The sequence below is a fragment of the Equus asinus genome, chromosome 29, assembly GCF_041296235.1.
Source record: "Equus asinus isolate D_3611 breed Donkey chromosome 29, EquAss-T2T_v2, whole genome shotgun sequence".
Lineage (NCBI taxonomy): Eukaryota > Metazoa > Chordata > Mammalia > Perissodactyla > Equidae > Equus > Equus asinus.
Window position 1 is genome coordinate 41,845,869 of NC_091818.1, and position 22,431 is coordinate 41,868,299.

Genomic DNA, 22,431 nt, shown 5'->3' on the forward strand with positions numbered 1-22,431 from the left:
GGAATTGGCCACCCCAAGATATGTCTCTTTGGCATCAGGATTATTTGAGGCTGATTGCTTTTGATAAACTGGGACAGGGAAGGAGGAATGGAACTTGCCCTTTGTTAGGACACGTTTACGTTTGTAAGGTAAATTTCTATCTGTAAAAGGTGCCTCCCCCTCTGTACCAAGAAGAAGAAAGGCGATGACCTTCTCTCTAAAAACTCTTAATCAATAAAAGGCAAGGACTTAAATCTGTATTTTATTGTGCTAGTCTGGTAACCTCCTCTAACTAACTTCCCTCCCCCTCCCAACTTTGGCATTTCTTTAAGGATTAAGCATCTTTCTTTAGGCTAGGAACTGATTGCTGAGCTCACCTGTGACCGCCCAGCTCCACACAATCGACTTGCCTCCCACTACGCCCTCTGAGACAGCAGACCCACTACCTGCTGTGTCCTTCAAGCACTGTGCCGACAGGGCAATCTTGTGACTATTGTGGGAGGGACATTTCAATCACATGTGAAACACCCTGTTTGTGGGTATATAACCACTATGTGTACCCCACTTCTTCGGTGCCCTTTCTTCCTTCGGGAAGAAAGGCCCCGGGCCATGGTTCCTCATAAAGCTTTGTTTAATTTTCTCTTGCTATTCTGTCTCATGTGAATTTAATTCGTTCTCCAGCCAGACGAACCCACATTTGGGAAGAGGAAATGTCCTGCTCCCCTACAGCCTCCATATGAAAATACCACAGGGAGACCTCCATTTTCAGAAAATCTATCTAAAAAGTCCATCTTTCAAACACAAAGGAGGAGGCTCAGAGGGAGGTACGGGCGACTAGCTGAGCCGGGTCAAGGCTGCAGCAGGGGTCCCTGCGGGTGTCCGCGTGGGTGGCCCCGCAGGTGGCCCCTCCGCGTCAGAGCGCACGCGGAAAGGAAAGGCGCCGGCCCTCCTCGATTCGGAGGCCCGCTCACCTTCCAGGTGCCCAATCCCAGGATAGGGATCTTCTCTACCGTCTCCATGCTTCAGGACGTCTGCGGCAGCCCCACGGCTCCAGAGGGACGCCCCCACAGCTGACGCCCAGATTGGATCGGGGCGCCCACGCGCCGGTTAACTGTCGCCGGTGGGCCCACCCACATCCTTGGAGGAGGAAGGTCGGAGGTCGGGGAGTGGATGTGCGCAAGCGCCAGGCGTTGCTACCCAGGCAGGACCAGGGCGGGCACCGGGTCTCCCAGCAGGACGCCCGGGGAGCACAGCATCTGGAGGGGAGAGATGTCGGACTGACGGGCTGGGGTCCCGAAGTTCCCAGGGTCGGCTGGGCCGGGCCGTCCCCAGGGCGCCCGGGACGAGGGTGAGACCCCAACACCCACTGCATGGGGAGAGAGCTGATTCCTCCTCTAGAAATTGACGTGCTTGGGGCGGGGACCCCGAGGGTCCCACAGGCTCGTGGAAGAGCTTGTTGGCCTTGGTTCTCCATCGCTAGCCCTCTGTGCTGAGTCTAGTAAATGCTTTGCACGCCCTGCGGTCTCTGGGAACAAAGGGCAGCCTGGGGGCCTGGGGCGGAGGACCTGGGTATTGCGGAACATGGCAGAACACTGGACTGCTCTTGGTGGGACCAGGGACCGGATCACCCTGCAGGAGCCTGGGGTCCTCAGTTGGAAGTGAACGGAGTCATTGCCCTAGCTGGGGTGTGGAGGCCTCGTGAATGATCTGGACACCCCAGGATGGTGTATGGAAACTGGGGGACATGGAGGATCCGAGGTCCTCATCCCCCCTGGAGCCCGCAAGTCCTGCTTCTTTGCCTCCTGGGGCCTGGGAACCCCACTGCCTTGATGACTCCCAAACAAAGGTGTGTTTTAGTTTCGGGTTTCCTGCCTGTGCCTGCAGTGCTGACGCTGACCACCAGGGGGCGGCTGTGCCCAACAGAGCAACTGGAGCCTGGAAGGGATGCCTAGAGGTCCCTCTGGGCCTCCCCCTGTCTCCGACCCAACATGCACCTTTTGTTACTAGCATCCATGCCCACAGTGTGAGCTGCTCAGATGCGAGAGGAGACTCTGAGATCCTCTCATTCAGCAACTGTTTTCCCAGCACCCGCCCTGAGCAGGGGCCTCCTTAGGCCAGGGGGCGGTGCTGAAAGGACCAACATGGTGGCTGCCCTCCAGGAGCTCACAGCCTGGAGGGGGAGGCGGACAAAACCACGAAAGCAAATCCACGTGAAAGAGAAGAGCAGGTGCTGTAGGGAAACGAAGCAGCGTGCTGGAGGGAGGGGAGGCCCCGGGTTGGGGGCTGAAAGGCCTCCATGGGGACGTTTATTCTCTAACCAGCCAGCCCTGCACAAGGTTGAGAACAGCGTGCCAGCTGGAAGCCCAAAGGGGCAGAGATTCTGCGGCAGAAGAGACTTGGGCCAGAGACGAGCTGAGAAAGGAGCCGATGTGTCTAGAGTGAGCTTGGAAGGAGAGGAGGGCAGGGGCAGACCCTGGGGCCTGGAAGAAAGTGCTAGTTATCTATTGCTGTGTGACAACATTACCCAAACTTAGCACTTACAGGAACAGACATTTATTATCTCACAATTCTGTGATCAGGATCCAGGCTCTGCTCAGCTGGGAGCGTCTGCCTCAAGGCCTCCCAGGAGGCTGGGGCTGCACTCTCACCTGAGCCTCCACGGGGGCAGGATGCGCTTTTGAGCTCATTGACGAGTTACTGTGGACCCACAGTCCTCAGTTCTTTTCAGTCAGCTGATCGTTGATCAGAGCCCTCTCTTGATTCTTTGCAGTGGGAACCCAGGAGCTGGGGGGATAAGCACAGGAAAGCAATCAAGACAGAAGTTCAGACTCTTTGTAAATCCTCTTGGAGGTGATAGCCATTACTTTTGTCATATTCTATTGGTTAGAAGCCAGTTACTGAGTTGAATCCACCCTCAAGGAAGGGATTACACAAGCACATGTGGACCAGGAGACAGAGGTCTCTGGGGGCCATTGTGGCTGCCCACCACATAGGCCGAGATGAGTCTCTTGGGCCTGATTCTGAATATGAGACGTCATTGGAAGTTTGATGCCAGAGGAGGATAATATCTGAATTTCATTTCATTTCAACCCTCCCATGGGATAGACAGACTAGGAAATGAGGCCAAGAGGGACAGTGACTTTCACGAGATCACAGACCAGAACCCAGGCCTGTTTTGAGTTGTATCCTGTGCTACGTCCCCCTCCTTTTTGTCGTTCTCCCATCTCTAAGTTTGTGTATTAACCATATATATCACCCTACGAGTTTCATAGGTCTTCTCTCTCATATGCCTGATGACATCCTTAGGAAGTAAATGCTAGAATGGTCCCCGTGGTGCAGACAGGGAGACTGGGAGGCCGTGTGTGTGTGTGTGTGTGTGTGTTGCAGGGGAACATGAGGCACCCCGTGTGGGATCAGGTGGTTGGGGATTACAAACACAGGGCTTTGCCCTTGAGTGGCCACATCCCGATCCCAAGGAGTGGGGGCTGCTCCCTTCCTCTGCCTCCACCCATCAGCCCCTACCCCTGGCCACTTGCAAAATTACTTTAATGCACGTGTGGAAATATCTGAGAAAATTCTCTATATACTGCTTTCTCTTCACGTTACGGCCATGGGTATTTTTGCGTTTTGCTACTGTTCATATTGTTGGCCCGTCCCTCCTTTGTCCTGCCTCAGCATCAGAATCAGTCGGCCCTGAACCTGGGTGAGACTTGCAGGCTGGAGACCGTGAAGGCAGGCCGGCTGGAGAAGCTGGTGGAGCACCAGGTGCCTGCCCTCCAGAGCAGAAGCGCCTGTGTCCTCACCTGCCCGTCCACCTACTGCAACCTCGCCAGCACCCAGCACGTCATGGTTTGCTCTTCAAAAGGTAGGTGTTTCCCCCCTCTACAGCACAGTGGTCACTCAGGCACCTCCTAGCTGTGTGTCTTGGGATTGTCACTTCCCCTCTCTGATCCTCAGTTTGCTCATGTGAAAACTGGACTGCTAAGAGGACCAAACTCATAGGTTGTTGCCAGAAGTGAATGGGATATGCCCTGGACAGTGCTGCCCCTGGGCCTGGCCCTGTGGGAAGGGATGCCAAGGGCTGTGGTTGTCCTTATTTATGATTTTCCTCTCCCCCGTGAGGAAGCTCTCTGCCTCAAGCCTCACCTATCGCGTGGCCTTCAGCAAAGTTGTTTCCCATTTGTAAAGGAGGTTTCACATTCTGTGTGGGGGAGCCCATCCTGGGGGTAGCCAGAGCAGGGATCCCTGGGGGCTGGCTGAGGGGCCCCAGGTACACTCAGATGTCTGAGAAGGTTCATTCTGTCAACAGTATATCTATTAAGTGCACACAGTAGGTACAGGTACTTTTCTAGGCACTTAGCCTAGTTTAATGATCGGAGCAGACAAAGCTCCCTGCCCTCTGGGGCTTCCATTCAACTCGGGGAGTCAGCCAGTCCCACCAGACATCAGAGCAGGCAGAAGACACAGGATGTTCAATATGACGCCCTGCTGGCCTCTTTGAGATATGGATTGCTCTGCCCTCATGGTCAGAAGGATGACAGATCCCAGGAACTAGTAAAGAAGTGAGTGGGCTTTGGGTCAAGAGAGAGGGCTCCTGTCTCCACAGTGGGGGACATTTGAGGGCTGAGGCTGGGGTCCTGGGCAGACCCTGGCTTCCATACCTGCTTTGATTCCCACTAGAGGGCCCAGGTCTGGGTCTGCTCCTGCAGGAGAGGAGTCAGAGAGCTGCCTCAGGGAGCAGAGGGGAGGCTGGGGGCTCAGAGCTGGCCCCTGAGAGAATCTATCCCCACCACAGCCCCTCCCAGCCCTGCTCGCCCTCTGCCCTGATCCTGGGGCCCAGGACAGGATGTGTGGGGGGCACCCTGCTCACACATCGGCCTTGCACCTCCGTCCCCTGAGCCCAGCTGCACCTGGGGCTGGGGCTGGCTGTGCCTGCCATTCCTGAGAACAGTGTTGGTGGGAAGACGAGCCCCACACATAGCCACAGAGAATAAGGGAGCATGTTGGTGCATGAGCTGCAGTTGAGGTGCCACGCTGGCCCGTGAAGGCTGGGCAGGACACACTCTGCATGTTCCCTCCTCCTGCACATATTTCTGCAGCACCTACTGTGTACCAGCCAGTGCAATGAATGGAGCAGGTACAGCCCCTGCCTGCCTTTGTGGAATTTGCCTTCCTGTGATGAAAGGGACAGAGAAGTGTGTCAGGCTTCCCTGAGGAAGGGGACAGGGGTCAGACCCTTGATCTGGGCTCCTGCAGTAGACACTCTTTGTAGCCCCTGCCTAGACAGCCAAATGGGGGTGCACTGGAGTGGGGCTGGCCTCTGGATGGGTAGGAGCTGGCACAAGAGCCCAGGTACTGCAGGTGTGTGAGCAGGAAAGGCCAGGCCTCTGACTCTGCTGCCCACCTGCCTACCTCCAACACGGTCCGCTCCTTCTGGGCACCTGGCTGGACCAGCATCCAGAGGATTTTTGTCAGCCTGTGGATTTGACTGCCCTAAAGCAGTTTGTGGCTTATGTGCAGCTCACCATGCCTGGCTTGAACCTGGAGCACTGTGCCCACCTTCTCCTGACCCAGCTGGATGACCAGGAGCCCAGTGAGGCAGAGCCCAAGGGTGAGGAGGCCAGGGACGGGTGCATGTGAGCATATGAGGAGGGATCCCTACTGGACCACTGAAGGACGAGCCCCCAGGGGCTGGTGTAGGGCCAGAAGCAAACACTGGCCTCAGACCACCCATCAGGTGGCCTGCAGTCTGGGAAGACTTCCTCTTGTGGGGTCCTGGGCTGCAGCTTCTCTAGAAGGCACTGGGAGGTGTTCTGTCTTTGGAAAGGCACATGGGAAGGCAGTCATGTTGATCTTTTCTCCTCTTGCAGCTCCAGTGCCATCTCCAGAGTGGCACTGGCTCCAGCACCAGCTCCCCGTACAATGTCGAGAGCTGGATCCAGCTGCAGACCTGCAGAAGCAAAGCTTCTCGAGAGTTAGAGGCATTTCCGTCTTTAGATTTGGCCCCACCTCCAGGAGCAGGTCCACAGCTAGAGCTAAGTGCACAGCCGGTCCGAGCAGAAACTCTGGTGCTAGGGCCAGCCTGCATCTCTTACCACCTGTGGGGCTGGAGCTACTCCTGGCATCCCTCAGTGCCAGCTCCTGAGCCACACCCAGCATGGAGCCTGCTTCCTCTCCCCCTGATGGTATCATTTTTTTAAAATTTATTTTATTGTATTTTTCTCTTTTATATTTTCATTTTTTTAAACATATTAAAATTTAGATTAAATAAAATCTAACCTTTTAATCATTTTAAATCGTTCAAGTCAGAGCCATTAAGTACTTCCCCATGCTGTGCACCCAGCAGTACTATCTAATCGCAGACTACGTTCCTCTCCCGAAAAGGAAAGTCTGTACCCCAAGCTGTCACTTCTCGTCCATCCCTTCCCCACGCCCCCAGCAGTGGCTACCCTGTTTTGTCCCTCTGTTTCGTTACCTAGTGTGGATTATTCATATAAATGGAGTCCTAGATGTCGCTTTTTGTGCCCGTCCACATATTTTAAGAGGGGACTAATTAATTTTGGCTTTTTTTTTAATTTAAAATACTTTTTTATTTAAAACGGAAATCCCAGATGAACCAAAGGTTGTATGTGAAAACTGAAGCCTTTATAAGAAATAGAAATATTCTAAATCTCAGGGTAGAAACCACTCTTCTAAGCGCCACATGAGAGCCAGGAGCCATAAACAGCTGGCCGTTCTGTAGCCAACCCAAAACAAGGAAAATGTCACCAGTGGAAGGACAAACCAAAACTAGGAAAGCATTCCTCAGAACCCAAGGCCACAGAAAGTTTTAACATCCCTGTGGTACCAACAGGTCTCAAAAAGCAGTGTTTTAAAAAGGGAGAAAGAACAAACACATGCAGTTTAAACAAGAAGCAATGTACGTGGCCATAAATGTCAGAAATGCTCCCTCCCTGCTAACGACACATTCAAATGTGAGCACTAGGGAGATGCCATTTGTCACCATCACTTATAGGTTTTGTTTTTTTTTTTTGAGGAACATTAGCCCTGAGCTAACTGCTGCCAATCCTCCTCTTTTTGCTGAGGAAGACTGGCCCTGAGCTAACATCCGTGCCCATTTTCCTCTACTTTATATGTGGGACGCCTGCCACAGCATGGCTCGCCAAGTGGTGCCATGTCCACACCTGGGATCCGAACCAGTGAACCCTGGGCTACCGAAGCGGAACGTGCGCACTTACCTGCTGCGCCACCAGGCCAGCCCCCACTTGTCTGTTTTTATGTCTGGTGAGACCAGTCCTGGTGAGGAAGCAGGGGCCCCCGGGATGGAAGTGTGAAAGGACTCTGGGAGAAGAGCTCACGGACCCATCAGGTCCCACAGGCCCACCTATAACCCAGCAGTGCTGATCCCAGGAATTTATCCAAAAGAAATTCTTCCACATTTTTCCAAAGATATAAGACTACTCGTTACAGTCTATACAGACTATTCACCGCAAGGCTATGGTCCTGCTTCTGGCCCTGTCCATGCCTCCCGCCACCTCCTGCTCCATGATCCAGCTTCTGAGGTCGGCAGCCAGGCCCTGCTCCCTGCGACAGGAGGGCATGGCCTGGCTGCTCCTGCCTGCTCCCTCTCCCTCTGGGCACAGAGCCCCTTCCTCTCAGTCAGGAAAACTCAGCAAGTCAAGGGGACAACTCTGAACGTGCTCCATCCAGATGAAATTCTCAGTTGCAATAGCAGAACCCACGTGAGCTTATGTGAGCAGAGGAGGTCTTTAGGAAGCACAGAGGGGGCTCAGGGAAACTGCTGGAAGGTCAGGGCATTGGGCTGGGGCTTTGGAAATGGAAAAAGTACTCAAACCACATCTGAGGCTTCACCAGGAGTGACCCCTGCGCCAGCCCCCAGCCCACATATCCAGCACATTCAGCTTCTACGTGGGAGGGGGCTCTGCTCAGTGGGGGAGGGAGAGGCCCTCATCTCCCTCAAAGTTGGGTCAGGTGGAGTCCACTTGGTGTGAGGCTGCTGGGTGAAGCCGCGGTCAGCCACGTCTGCCCAGACATGGAGCTGCCAAGCAGAGAACATTGTCCTCAAAGGGGGAACTCGCCAGGTTCTCCCTGGAGGAAGAAGAGAAGCCCCTGATTGTACAATGAGCAGGTAGATGTGAGCAGAGGGCAGTGAGGTACAGCTGCCATGTGAGGGGGCAGTGCCTCCTAGTGGTTAGGGGCATAGACAGACCCATTGACCTTGGAGAGGTGTTACTATATGAGCCTCAGTTTCCTCCCTGTGAAATGGGGGTATGGCAGCCTCACATCGTACTATGAAGACAAGTTCGATGAGATTGCACCTGGATTGCCCCCTCCCATCATACTAAGAGCTCGGCATCTCCTGGCTCCCATGATGAGGACCGGACACAGGACCCACCTGGAAAGGGTGGCCTGTCCCAGCGGGAGGGACATTCTTGGGTCACAGGTGCACTGTGAACATCTGTAGCTATCCCTCATGTGTGACAAGAGTTGTCAAAGTGCCTGTCCCCTGTGCCCCAAGAATGGGACTCTGGAAAAAGACACAAAGCAGTGATTTGCCAATGGTGTCTCAGCAGTGGTGTCTACAGTGCAGGAGGAAAAATGCACTGGGGGCCCAAGACGCACCATGGAAAATGCCAGGTGGTGACTCCAATTGCTGCTCTCTCTAGATGTGACTTCATTGCTTGAGCAAAATAGCTCATCCCCGTCATACCTGACGTGCATCCACTGATCTGGGAAATGCCTTTCCTGTCCTACCTCGGGGTATATCAGCTCTCCAGCCATGCCACAATTTAGTCTGCAGGGATCTTAGCTGTCTTCCCTTCCACAAGACATCACACTGGTCCATCCCATTGATGACATTATGGAGACTGGACCCAATGAGGAAGAAGTGACAACTATCTAGACTCATAGGTAAGACATTTGCACGTCAGAGGTGGGAAATCAGTCCAACAAAATTCAAGGGCCTATACCTAGGTGAAATTTCTAGAGTACCAGTGGTCTGGGGCAAGTTGAGATATCTCTTCCAAGGAGAAAGATACAATGTTTCATCTGGCATCTCCTTCAACCAACAAAGGCACAACTCCTAGTGGGCCTCTTCCCATTTTGGAGGCAACATATTCCTCATTTTGGTGCACCACTCCAGCTCATTTATCAAGTGACCTGAAAAGCTGCTAGTTAGAGTGCGGCCCAGAACAAGAGAAGGATCTGCAGCAGGTCGAGGTTTGCTGTGCAAGCTGCTCTGCCACTTGGGCCATATGATCCAGCACAGCCAACAGTGCCTGAAACGTCAGGGGTAGACAGATGCTGTTTGGAGCCTTTGACAGCCCCTATAGGTGAATCACCACGCAGGTCATTTTGAGATTATTTTTTTCTATGGTGTGACATAAGGGTACATCTTCATTCTTTTGCATATGGATATCCAGTTTTCCTGACACCATTTGCCGAAGGAACTGTTCTTTCCCCATTGAGTGGTCTTGGCACCCTTGTCCAAGATCACTTGACCATATACACCAGAGTTTATTTCTAGGCTCTCTATTTTATTCCATTGATCCATTTGTTTGCCTTCATGCCTGTGCCACACAGTTTTGATTGTGGTAGCTTTGTAGTATGTTTTGGAAACTGGAAGGTGGCCCCTAGGATTTTGTTCTTCGTTTTTAAAATTATTTTGGCTATTCAGATTCCCATGAACTTCCACATGAATTTTAGGATGAATTCTATTTCTGCAAAAAATCCTATTGGGACTTCGATAGGGACTGCCCTGGACCTCTAGAACGCTTTGGTATGGACACCTTCGCAACAGCAAGTCTTCCAAGCCACAGACGTGGATATCTTGCCATTTATTTTTGTATTTTTAAAATTTTTTCAGCAATATTTTGCAGAAGTCTTTCACCTCCTTGGTTAGGTTTATTTCTAAGCATTTTATTCTCTTTGATACTATTATACATGGAATTGTTTCTTAATGTTCTTTTGTTGTTACTGTATAGAATTGCGTGTTGATTTTGTATCCTGCAACTTGGCTGAATTCTGTTTTAGTTTTGACAGTTTGTGAAACTTGTACAGTTTCCACCTATAAGATGTCATCTGTGTCTCCAATGTGGTTCCTCGTACTCATTTTTACTGTCTAACTGTTCCAGCTAGGACTCCCAGTACTATGTTGAACAGAGGTAATGAGAGTGGGAGTCCTTCACTTGTTCCTGAACTTATGGCAAAAGTTTTCAGGTTCTCACCACTGAGGATGATGTTAGATGTGGGTTTTTCACAAAAGGCCTTTATTAGGTTTAGCTTCCTTTTATTCCTAGTTTGAGTACCTTTATCATGAAAGGGCGTTGAATCTTGTCACATGCTTTTCCTGCATCAGTTGAGATGATCACGTAGTTTTCCCTTCACCCCGTTAATGTCAAGCACTATGGTGTTTAAGCCGTCCTCAGAACGTGCTCTCATGTTCGGCTCCCCTCACTGTTCTTGCAGCATTCATGAGTGTCTGTTTGTGGGAGTCTGCGCTGGGATCTATACTTTCTGTGGCTCCATGTGTCTATCGTTGCACCTCTACCTCACTGCCTTGTCACTGTAGCTTAGTAAACAGTCTGAGTGTCTGGTATTGTGTGTCCTCCAACTTTGTTCTTCGGGACTGTTCTGAGTGTTCTTGGCCCTTTGTATTTCTCTGTAAGTTCTGAAATTAGCTCAGCAGTTTCCACAAAGAGATACCTGCTGAGGCATTTCATGGCAATTATATCAAAACTATAAATCAAATTGGGGAGTGCTGACATTTTAATATTATACCAGCATAAAAGATCCTAACCTAAAAAGGAACAGATAACAAGCTGGGAAAAAATATTTGCTACTCAGAATCTCAGGCAAAGGGCCTATCAACTAATATAGAGATCTTAGAATCTGATAATAAAAAGAGCAGCCATACAATATAAAAATGGAAAAAAGACATTATCATACACTTCACAAAAACAGAAATATAAGTAGCCCTTAAACACATGAAATATGCTTGGTCTCAGTCATGATATGACAAAATTACTAAATGCAAAATATTGCAAGTATACTCTGAAGCTTTGTAGAAATAGGAACTTTATTCTTCGTTGGTGGAAGTGCAAGCTGCCTTCCACGGAGGCAGTGGCCGCATCTATCAAAACTATAAGTGTGTTTACCTTGATTCACAATCCCCGTCCAGGGAGTTTATGCCACGGAGCACCTCTACCTTTGATATGTGCATCTATCAAACTATAAGTGTGTTTACCCTGATTCACAATCCCCGTCCAGGGAGTTTATGCCACGGAGCACCTCTACCTTTGATATGTGCATCTATCAAACTATAAGTGTGTTTACCCTGATTCACAATCCCCGTCCAGGGAGTTTATGCCACGGAGCACCTCTACCTTTGATATGTGCATCTATCAAACTATAAGTGTGTTTACCCTGATTCGCAATCCCCGTCCAGGGAGTTTATGCCACGGAGCACCTCTACCTTTGATATGTCTATCCGGTTATTCAGTGCAGCCTTTGTCGTATGAGCAAAACATTGGAAACCACCCAATTTCCTTCCTTTGTGACCTAGTTAAATGGATGATGACCACCCATGAGATGAAATATAACGTAGGTGGGAAAAGACAGGAAGAGTATGTGAAGGGAGGGAGCTCTTTACTGATGTGCAAAGCTCCCTCCCTGGCTGTTGGCTCGCAGGGCTGACCCTCACTGTTCTGTCCCTCCCACTTCAAGCTGGCTTTTTTGAGCAGCTGGAGACATGGCTTGACTAGTGTGCCACCAATGCCAGGGTGTTCATGCCCACTGGGAGTTAAAGCCCAGGAATCTGGGCCCAGTGTGGACACTGACCAGAAAGGGGACCCTACCCAGTCTCCTGGAAGACATTTCCCAGGTCCCTCGGTGAACTCAAATGCCACTTCTCTGGGTTACCAGTGGGAAGACATCACAGGGAGCTCTTTGTCTGTCTAGTAGGATCAAGACGAACTTCATGGAGGAAGCTAGGAATGGATTTCCTCACATGCCCATTTTAAAGATGGCAAAACTGAGGACCTGTGAAGGGAATGGTCACAGGGGATCACGTGTAGCATGGGTGTTTAGACCAAGGAGCCCACATCCCTCCATCCCCACCTAGGTTGGCAGTTCAGCTGCTGGACAAGGACAGGTGTACGATCTGCTGATCTTGGCACCTGCTCCCAGCTGAGCTTGGACCATTGCCTGTGACCCACACTCCCTCATTTAAGCCCTGCTCCAGTCAGCTCCATGCAAGCATGGGTTGTGCTTTTTCTTGGCTGTATTCCCAAGCCTCTAGAATAGTGCCTAGCACATAGTAGGCACTTACAGATGTACTGAATTAGTGTAATCCTCTCTACAGTCCTATGAGGTAGCTGTTGTTCTTTTACAGATGTGAAACCTGAGACACAAAGGGTTGATTCATTCATTCTTTCATGTATTCAGCACCTGAGTACTGCTCCCTGTAGTGTGCAGGCACCCGGAATATAAATGATGTGAACCCCAGACACCTTCCCTGCTCTCAGAGCTCACACCCTAACAATGGGACAACATCTAACCCACAGCCAGTGAGTGGTGGCTACAAAGCTACAGCCACCCCTAGCACAAGATCTCACACAGCCATGAAGTTGGAGATAGCCCTAGGACCAGCCATGGAATCAGAGACACCTCCAGCTTGAACACTTGGACCAGCTCGAGAGTTACAGACAGCTCTGGTTCTAGCTCCAGACATAAAGCAATACCCATCATCAGTTCTCTCACCAATTCTGGAACCAGCACCAGAATTAGAGTCAGCCCCAGAACTGCAGCCAATTTTAGAACCAGATTTAGCTCCACTGTCGGAGATAGAGGAGCTCCAGCACTGGCACCAGAGCCTATGCCAGTGCCACAGCCAAAGCCAGATGCACCTCTAGCATCCGCCATAGCACCGGCTCCAGTGCTGAAGCTGTCCTTCCCTCCCTAGTGATGACAACTTTTGCTTTAAATTTTCCTTTTCTATTTCATGTACTTATGGTTTATTAGTTTATGTTTTAAAATTTACATACAGTGAAAATTTGCCTTTTAATCACTTTAAGTTTTTCAGTTCGGTGGCATTAAATGAATTCAATATGCTGTGCAACCATCGCCACTGTCTATTTCTGGAATGTTTTTATCGTGCCAAACAGAAATCCTGTACACATTAATGCAGATGCCCGGACTCTGCCAGGCACACCAGGCCTGCTTCTGGCTCTGGAGGATTCCAGAAGCTCTGTTCAGGAGCAGGGGATACGTGGCTCTTTCTGTGTGTGCAGAGTGGGAAACACTGGCACCAGGAAGGGTCTAATCCCCATACCCCTCAGCCCCTGACCACCACTAATCTCTTTTCTGTTTCTATGCACTTCTTTCTCCCTGGCCCTGGCCCTCTCCTGAGCACAGCTGACCCTCTCTGTCTCTCTCCCCACCAGAGCTGCAGACCCCTAACGCCAACCTGTGCTATGCCATGAACCCCACCACTAACTGTGACTATGTCCTGAAGAAGTGGACTTTCACCAAGGGGGTGAAAGTCAAGCACGGAGCCAGCTCAACCCTCCCTCGCATGAAGTAGACAGACTCAAGAGTGACAAGGACACCTTTGAATTGGTCCCTACCACTGGCCAGCACAAGGCCGCACCCCCCAGGGTCTGGCTAGTCAAGTAGCTAAGCACTTACAGACTCCAGTGTCCCAGACCAGGTGGGCATCTTCGGCCCAACCTGCCAGCCCAGGCCACCCCCAGAGTCCAGATTCACCCTGAAACTCTCCTGCTGCCAGCCATCATGCCTGCCCTTCCACAAGCTGGACTGGCCTCCCTTTGTCCGCTCACGGCCATAAGTTTCTTCTGCTTTTTGGGAACCAGACAACTTGCTGACACTTGCCAAGGAGCACTGGCAATGGGGACAGCAGGCTGCCCACCTCACGGGGACCACCCCCTGTACATATCTCTCACTGCCTTCCAGAGTGCTGGTCACAGCCACTGGTGCCCACAGGCATGTCTCACTATCCAGCCACAAGGGCACCAACATGGAGCCCAGGACCAGTGGCAGCTCCACCCCTGGTCCTGGGACCACTCAGGTGTGGCCCCCACCTCAGCAGTAGGCATGTGGCTGATGTGTTCAGCGTGCATTCGGTCAGCTCCTCCAGCTCTGAAGTGGAGGTCGTCACCTTGAGCTTTGTCCTGAAGTCCACTGATGACCAAGAAAAGAAGCTGAGTGCCCACCCCTTCTCCCTGGCACTTCCACAGGCCCTCTCTTCCCAATCTGCACCCACAAAATAAGCCAAGAAGCCCCCATTTCTAGAAGCCTCCAAACCTGCACCCTGACATGGGGTGTCTGCAGAGTTCAGGGCCTCTGCTGACCTTGCCATCCCGCTCTGTTCTGGGAGTTGGCCTCCTCACAGTACCCCCAAATCTACGGCATCAGTTCTGCCTCCAGCAGCATCTCCTCCTCTTCAGCTTCCACCATGCCCATGACGGCCACACAGCTAAGAGCACTGTCTCTGGGCTCTGCTAACACAGCTCTTTTGTTTTAGATCCAGCAGGTGACCGATGCTGCTTCATCCCCTCAGCCTAGAGGAACCCAACACCACCACAGACAAGCACGCTGGTGATGTGGACAGGTGGCCCGGCCCCTTGGTCCCTTTGTCTCCTGCCCACTCCCAATTTGCAGTGGTCCCTGACTCCCTGCCTGGCATTCAGAGCCCTCTGTGATCTGGTCCAGAGGCCTTCCCTGGAACCCCACCCCCACTCCCGCCCCAGCCTCCCTAGAGCCTTCCTCACCCAGGCACCCCCTCCAGAGCCCTGGCCCCCTCCCAGCCCCAGCCTGCAGTGCCCTCCCCTTCGCCCCATCCTTGATGGACTTACCTCCAAAGATGGGCTCAGAAGCCACTTCCTGGGCTCCTGTGCACAGCACAGCCTTTGAAGTCAGATTGACCTGGGGCCACATCACAACCCTGTGATGGCAAGCTTATTTCGTGACTTCTCAGAGCTTCATTTGGGCTAGGCTTGGTCACTCAGAGCTGAGTGACCTTGAGCACTGGTGCCACCACTCATCTGTAAAGTGGGGTGAACTCACTGAGCGTCCAGGAGAGGCTCCTAATAACAATATCCACCCTCAACCCTTGCTCTGCCTCACTGTGGGGCCACCTCCTCCCGGGGCTCCCTGCAGCCACTCACACCAGTCAGGGCGGCCAGGGACAGGCTGGCCCTCATGTCCCAGGGTCCTGCCAAAGAAGACAGGGAGACGGGGGTGTAGAGGAGGAGGGGGAAGGAGCGGCCTAACCCTCTCCCTGTCCAGACTGTGTCCACTGCTGCTTCCAGAACCCCTGACCCAGCCATCCATCGCACTGACCCCTGGGGTGGAATCTGGGGGCCAGGACAGTAGAGTGGGGGGTATTCTGTGACTCTCATGTCCCAAGTCTCCAGCCCTCCTGGCTGGAGTGGGGTGGCCCAGAGGTCCCAGAGCAGCAGCCTGTGGGGACGTGTGGTACCGACCAGCTGGGCACCCTTGGTGTATTGTGGGTGCTGTCTGTCACTGTGGACAGGAGGTCCCTGTGCCCCGGAGGGACCCCGCCACACTCACCCAAGGGGCAGGAGCCTGGGCAGCATCCACACTGAGCCAGGTTCATGCAGTTCCATGTGCAGCCCCCATGGGACAAATGGGAAACTGAAGCCAGGAGAGGCAGGGACTGGCCCAGGGCTCAGGAGGTGGGCAGAGCCCAGAGGAGAAGGGACGGTTTCGTACACCTAGGCCAGGGCTCAATCCTCCCATAGGCTTTGCTTTGGGAATGAGAACCCCTAAGATCCTGGGGATCCCTGCCCACTCCTCCCGTGTGGAGCCGTTTCCTCTGGGCATGCCCACACACGCACGCTCCTTCTATCTATCCATCGATATGCCTGGTATGCAGAGAACATTTTTGGAGTGTATGAGAAACTTAGCAGTGTTACCTATGGAATGGAGCAATGAGGAAGAGATCATTTAAAACATTTTGGATATTAGTGGATTATTTTTACAATATATATAATTTTTTAATTTTCAAAAATAGTTCATAAATTGAAGCAATGTGAGAAAAGGCACTTTTATATTTCTTTGAGCAGATCAAAAATGTAGGGCTAATGTATTTTTTATAGAAAGTCATTTTAGAAATAATTATTTTATTATTGATTATTTAGAGACAGATACAGAGAAAACTCACAAATTATAAATCAAGTAGATTACTATTTAGAATGTGCTTCACCCGAGCTTGGGAAATATTTTGTGACTCTGTACAGATGGGTTTATTTATTTAGGGAATACAACTGGGGAAAAATAATTGTATGATAAAAAATTGTGACCTTTTGGTTGAGAATGTTTCTTCTAATAACATTCTTCAGTTGTGGGGAACTGCATGCAGACTTCAGTTTGGGTCTCCTGCCCTCTAGTGGTCATTCCTAAAACCGCAGACAAAGCTGTATTAAGGTCAAATGTTTGAAACTGTTAATACAACCCAGGTCTGTGAATCACGCTCTGAATTTTAAAGACTTGAAGAACCTGAGAAATTTTCTCACTCAGTTTCCTCATTTTAATTTTGTAACATAATCACCAAGTCTAGATTACATACTCCCTTCAGATTACTGACATAAAACTGAATTGCAGTATCTCTTGACTTTAACTTAGAGAGTAAATTATTCAAAGCTACAGTAATTTTCTGTAAAATGTTTACAAATATAGTATAATCTTATAGCTTATAACTACCACATAAAGGTTTTTACAAATAAATAGATAAATGAAACACTTTTAAAAGTACTTACTGTGTTTCCTACTATTAGGCAAGTCATTTATATACTGTATTTTTTATTCCTCAGAACTTCTCCATACACCTTGTGAAGTATATATTGTATCCAGATTTCAGGAGGAAATAAAGTGATACTGAGGGAGGCTGATAAAATTTAGGAAGTGGTACACCCCAGACTTGAAAGACTGAATTTTGTGCCTTACCTTTCCTTCTTCTTTTCAAAATCCATAGTTAATTAATTTTAAATTGATTTAAAATGATTTAACCAGAATAAATTGGTAGTGTTTTAAAGTTTTAACTTGTTAGTTTGTTTACAGCAACACTTGTATCTCATATTTTTTCATATCTAATGTATGTCAGCCTCAAAGACCTAGGTTCTTCTATAAAGTTTAAGAACCAGGCCGCAAGATTTTAGAGAAGGTGAGTTTTTAGAAAGTCTTAAAAAAGAGGTTTTTCACTTTTTAACTGAAGAACTTAGCAGCAGAAACTAGCAAGCACTTAGCATCCTTTTCATGGTAGACAGCAACAGACGCTTGTGGGCCAAGAAACATGCACCTTGGGAAAGAGTTACATCCTACAGAACTAAGAGTATGACTTCATATAAAAAGGATCACTAACTTCAAAAAGAGTCTTCATTGCTATGCAACTCCAGACTAAACTTTCTTAAGAGTCCTCTGTCTAAAAGAGCTTCATTAAAATATCCTTTGGGCATTCCTCTGACAGCCAGTTCCAGGTCAGATCACTAAGCTCCTAGGCATCCACAGACAGGTCACCCTGGTCATGCTAGCCAGCAACGACATTTCCTCTCGTGAATTTCTATGACATCTGGTTTATGCTGCTTCTACGGTATTGTCTTTACACATAGGAAAAATGAGATAACTCCCAAGAACTAAAGAAAAAGAATCATCCTACAAGAGTTAAGCACATAAAACCCATCCGTAATGGACAAGGTGAGCTGTTTGTAAAAGAACCAGAGACGTGTCTGGAAATCTGTGACTCCCCACAGAATCAAGCGACTGGAGTGAAGCCTCGGGGAGGCAGATCAGAGGCTCAGCTATAAACAGGAAGCTCAAATCTAGAGCCACTCGTACCATATCCTGTGTGAAAAGTGTGTAAAAATATTCATGTGACTGTTTTGATGTTAATTTAATAATAATAGCTATGTGAAATACTTAAAATCCAATGGTTCTCAGTATTAATTCAAGCAGTTTTCACACCCACCCCCAGGAGACGGGGTTCTTGTTAACCAGACAGTCATGATAAATAAACTGAGACATGGACAAGTTCACTAACTTCCAGGATCTCAGTCTACAAGTGATGGAGCAGGACTCACTCCTGGGTTCTACAGTCAGCACACACAAACACCCACTATCCTGTCTCATTTAAGATAGTCCACCCTTGTGATGGTCAATTGTGTGTGAATTTGACTGGTCCACGGGTGCCCAGATATCTGGTCACACATTACTCTGGGTGTCTCTATAAGGGTGTTTCTGGATGAGATTAACATTTTAATTGGTAGAGTAAAGCAGATTGTCCTCCCCAGTGTGGACAGGTCTCATCCTTCTGAAGGCCTGAATAGAACAATAAGGCTGACTCACTACTGAGTAGGAAGGAATTCCTCCTGCCCGATGGCCTCTGAGCTGGGACCCTGGTCCTCTCCTGCTTTCAGACTTGGACTCAGACTGGAATTTACACTATCAGCTCTCCCGAGTCTCTAGAGCTCGTTGACTGTTGACGTTGGGGTTTCTCACCCTCCATAATCATGTAAACCAATTCCTTATAATAAAAATTAAATATATGTGTGTGTGCATATATATATATATATATGCACACACACATACATATATATATATATATAGACTGGGAGAACCCAGACTCATACAGGTTTTTGTCCCGAAAACGGGGATACTATATATATAAAAATACATATATACACACACACATACATAAACACACACATATGAAACCTTTATAGACTATAAGCTCCCACCAACGTAGAAATGCATGTTAGCTTTCCACTGTATATCCAGCACTTGTTAAAATTCCTACTGAAATATAGGCTTCCTAAATTAAGTACGTGTTTCTTGGAGAAGAGAAGTGTCCAGATAGCAAGGATCTGCCCTTATTCTTTTCACACAGCGCTGTCTGGGAAAGAAAGGGACCAGATCTCGAGGAAGAGGAAGCATTTGTTCCCTTAGTTATCAGTCACTTACTGTGAATGTAGCATGTACTGTGAAACAGATCTTGTGCTGGGTGAAAGAACACAGAGATAAAATACACAATTCCTGCCCTCACGGGCCTCACACTTTTCAGAACGACAAGTAAAATCCACGTGGATAAAATGCTAACTAACAGGGTGACTTCTGTATTAACCTTAAACGGGCATGGACCTAACAACGAAGCTTCAAAATATATGAACCGAAAGCTGATAGAAATGAAAAGGGAAACAGATCCACAATGGCGGCTGCAGGTTTCAATCCGCGGCTCGGTAATCACAGAATGAGTAGGCAGAAAACCAGTCAAGATAGAAAAGATCTGAACGACTCTATCCACCAACGGGACATGACTGGCAGGTATAGAGCACATGCACATGCTTTTCAGGAGCACTTGGAACATTCGCCAAGAGGGACCGTATTCTGGGGCGCAGCATGAGTTTGGGAATGTGTACCCTGGACCGAAATCCTGCGGCCGGGTTTGCACTCCTCCTAGCCGCAAAGCCTCTCCTCTCGGGGGGAGGGGGCAGGCGGAGAGGACTCGGCAGGGACAAGGTCGCATTCGGGGGTGCCAGGCAACCACTGTTTGCAATTACACGCACCTGCGCTCAACAGCGTCAGAGGGCGTGAGGGGAGTGGAAGGATCCGAGAGACCTGCAGCCGTAACGGAGAGGGGTCGACTCCCGCAGAGACCGTGGGGAGGAGGGGAGGCGCGTCAGCCAGGAATCGCCCCGGCCGTCCAGCACGGCTAACAGGATGGATGACGATTCCGTTCCCCAATAATAAAAAGGAATGGCAGGCCCCTCCATTCCTCCCTTCCTACAAAAGGAATGATCGCTCTAGCTCGTCTTCCTTCTCCAGTCCCGCCCTTTCACCTACCCGCTCCGGAGCCGAAAATCACGCGCTAAGAGCGCCGCCATGTTCCGAGGAGCGGAAGAAGATTTCGCGGAGAGCCGTAAAGCGCGCCTCCCTTCCGGTTAACGACACCCGCACCGACCATCACTGTCGGCCCGCCTCCGGTAAGAGCGTCTCCGGGACCCTCGCGAATTCAATTTTTTTCCTTCTTCCGCGCCGTTCTCTGTCGTTTCGCCCCCTTCGCCTTGGATCATGTTCAAGAAATTCGATGAGAAAGAAAACGTGTCCAACTGCATCCAGTTGAAAACCTCCGTTATCAAGGGCATCAAGAACCAGCTGGTGGAGCAGTTCCCAGGCGTGGAGCCCTGGCTGCATCAGATCATGCCCAAGAAGGACCCGGTCAAGATCGTGAGGTGCCACGAGCACATAGAGATCCTGACCGTCAACGGGGAGCTGCTGTTCTTCAGACAGAGAGAGGGGCCTTTCTATCCGACTCTGAGGCTGCTCCACAAGTACCCCTTCATCCTGCCGCGCCAGCAGGTGGATAAGGGCGCCATCAAGTTCGTGCTCAGCGGCGCCAACATCATGTGTCCCGGCCTGACCTCCCCCGGGGCTCAGCTCTACCCCGCTGCGGAAGACACGGTGGTCGCGATCATGGCGGAGGGCAAGCAGCACGCCCTGTGTGTGGGCGTCATGAAGATGTCTGCAGAAGACATCGGAAAGGTCAACAAAGGCATCGGCATTGAAAACATCCACTATTTAAATGATGGGCTGTGGCATATGAAGACGTATAAATGAGCCTGCCAAGGAGTGCGCTTGGGCTGGAGATGGACCTGAGCCCCCTAAAGGAATGCGCTTGGGCTCCAGACGGACCTGAGCCTCCCAGGGAATGCGCTTGGACTCAATATGGACTCTCTGCTGTATCTGTGTCTGTGTCTGTGTGTGACAGCATGAAGGCACTACCTCTGTGGTTATGCTGAATAAATTCAACAGATGCTAAAAAAATAAATAAAAGACAAAGTAAAGATTTGGCACAAGCGCATATGTCAGTGTATCTGTGTCATTGTGTGCATATGAGTGCGTGTGTGAGTATATATGCCTGTGTGTTTCTGTGGGTGTGTATTTGCAGAGGGGTGATTAGTTTAGATTTGCTGTCTCTTCTGTCCAAGCAGATATCAATTCAAACGCAAGTGAATTACCTCTCGTAGAAGCATAGATTTCAAAATCAAGAGGATACGGTTGTTAGATAGACCCAAAGTTGTGAGTGAAGAGATGGGAGGAGGAGAATGGCTGGAGGGGGGGCCCTGAACAACTGTATAAATATGAACATTTAAGGGATGAGCAGAGGATGTGAAGCGTCAGTAGTTGTACTAGAAGCAGAAAATCCAGTGAAAAGTGTACAGCAGGCATTATTGGTTGTTACTCAACAAACATCCCACCCTTCATCCTTGCTGGCAGAACTCTGTCCATCCCTTTTCTACATAAATCAGGGAAACGCTGATTAGTCTAGGCCCATTAAGATGGTCTTTCCCTGTGAGATTAATTCATTTATAGGTGGGCATGGAACCTAAGGCCAAGTGGGATCTTCTCTATTTAGGAACCCCTAAGAAAATGGGAATCTTTTCTCTCATGGTTTTGAATGGTTTATAGGTGGGTATATGACCTGTGTTAGGGGGCGCTGCTAAAAGGTTTCTGGAAAAAATTTTCAGGTTTTCAAAGATAGGTACATGCGGAGAAACAGTCTCCCTACTTTGGATGGACATTGGCATGTGCAATCTTGTCCTTGCCAACACACACACACAACCTTGATAAGCAAAAAGTCAGAACATGGTAAAATTGAAAATGAAAAGCAGCAGTGCCCTTGACGGTGTATGAACTGATGATTAATCAACCATGGAGACTCCATATATTGGGACCTCCTATTAAGGGGTGTGGCTAGGTTATGTGAGATAATAAAATTTCCTCATAGATTACTTCATTTTTACTTGAGTTTTCTGAAATTTAGAGCCAAAGACATCCCAATTTTTATAGAATGGCATGATAGACATCCAACTGAAAAATTCCTTAAAGGATGATAAAATAGGTCAACTGAGAGTTCATCAGTGACTTTCCTGTGAGCAGTTTCAGTGTAATTCATATGAACGTAAGATGCATTGCAGTAGATTTAGGGGTGAGTGGAAAGTAAGAAGGTAGGATGTGGAAGTTTAGAATTCATGTTATTTTTTACAGAATTTTGATTATAAATGGAAATATACTGGGTGAAAGATAGAGGAAGGTTATAGTCCAAGATATTTTATTTTGTTTTGGAGTTTAGATAATTTTGCTGTTTTTGTCATTTGTTGTTGTTTTTGCATGTTTGCTAATGGTGTATCTGAGTAGGTTTATATGCTGAGGGGAAAGATTAACTAAGAGAGGGAATACTTGACAGCGACATAATCAGCAGAATAGGGAAGCAGGAAGGAATGGCTTCAAAAGAAGAGGTGGAAGGACTAGCCACCTGTTCTCATAAATCCACACATTTGGATTATCTCCTTTCACCACAGAGTTGTCATGTAACAACTGAAACACTTCTTATCAGGG

General features: G+C 49.4%; 2 protein-coding genes across 18 annotated transcripts in view; one reads left to right on the forward strand and one right to left on the reverse strand.

Moving 5' to 3' along the window:
* The window catches only part of AKR1E2 (aldo-keto reductase family 1 member E2), a 36,129-nt gene extending 16,116 nt beyond the window's left edge, over positions 1–20,013 (reverse strand). For 4 of the 17 annotated variants that reach the window (XM_070500902.1, XM_070500901.1, XM_070500898.1 and 1 more), the window contains exons 1-5: positions 19,876–20,013; positions 16,344–16,439; positions 14,874–15,062; positions 11,856–12,039; positions 2,628–2,763 (exon numbers count right to left, since the gene is read on the reverse strand). In XM_070500902.1, coding sequence (XP_070357003.1) covers positions 2,628–2,666 — 39 coding nt within the window. In that variant the 5' untranslated portion in view covers positions 2,667–2,763; positions 11,856–12,039; positions 14,874–15,062; positions 16,344–16,439; positions 19,876–20,013. The other 13 variants (XM_070500903.1, XM_070500899.1, XM_070500892.1 and 10 more) reach the window with 8 other exon arrangements.
* On the forward strand, positions 19,915–20,893 carry LOC106827464 (malignant T-cell-amplified sequence 1). Its single transcript, XM_014835340.3, has one exon. The coding sequence runs from the start codon at positions 20,104–20,106 to the stop codon at positions 20,647–20,649; it is 546 nt and encodes a 181-aa protein (XP_014690826.2). The 5' UTR covers positions 19,915–20,103; the 3' UTR covers positions 20,650–20,893.
* Positions 20,894–22,431: the final 1,538 nt, after the last annotated feature.

Bases quoted from the DNA above. Each gene is read 5' to 3' on its own strand.
- LOC106827464 (XM_014835340.3), top strand. From the start codon at position 20,104: ATGTTCAAGAAATTCGATGAGAAAGAAAACGTGTCCAACTGCATCCAG.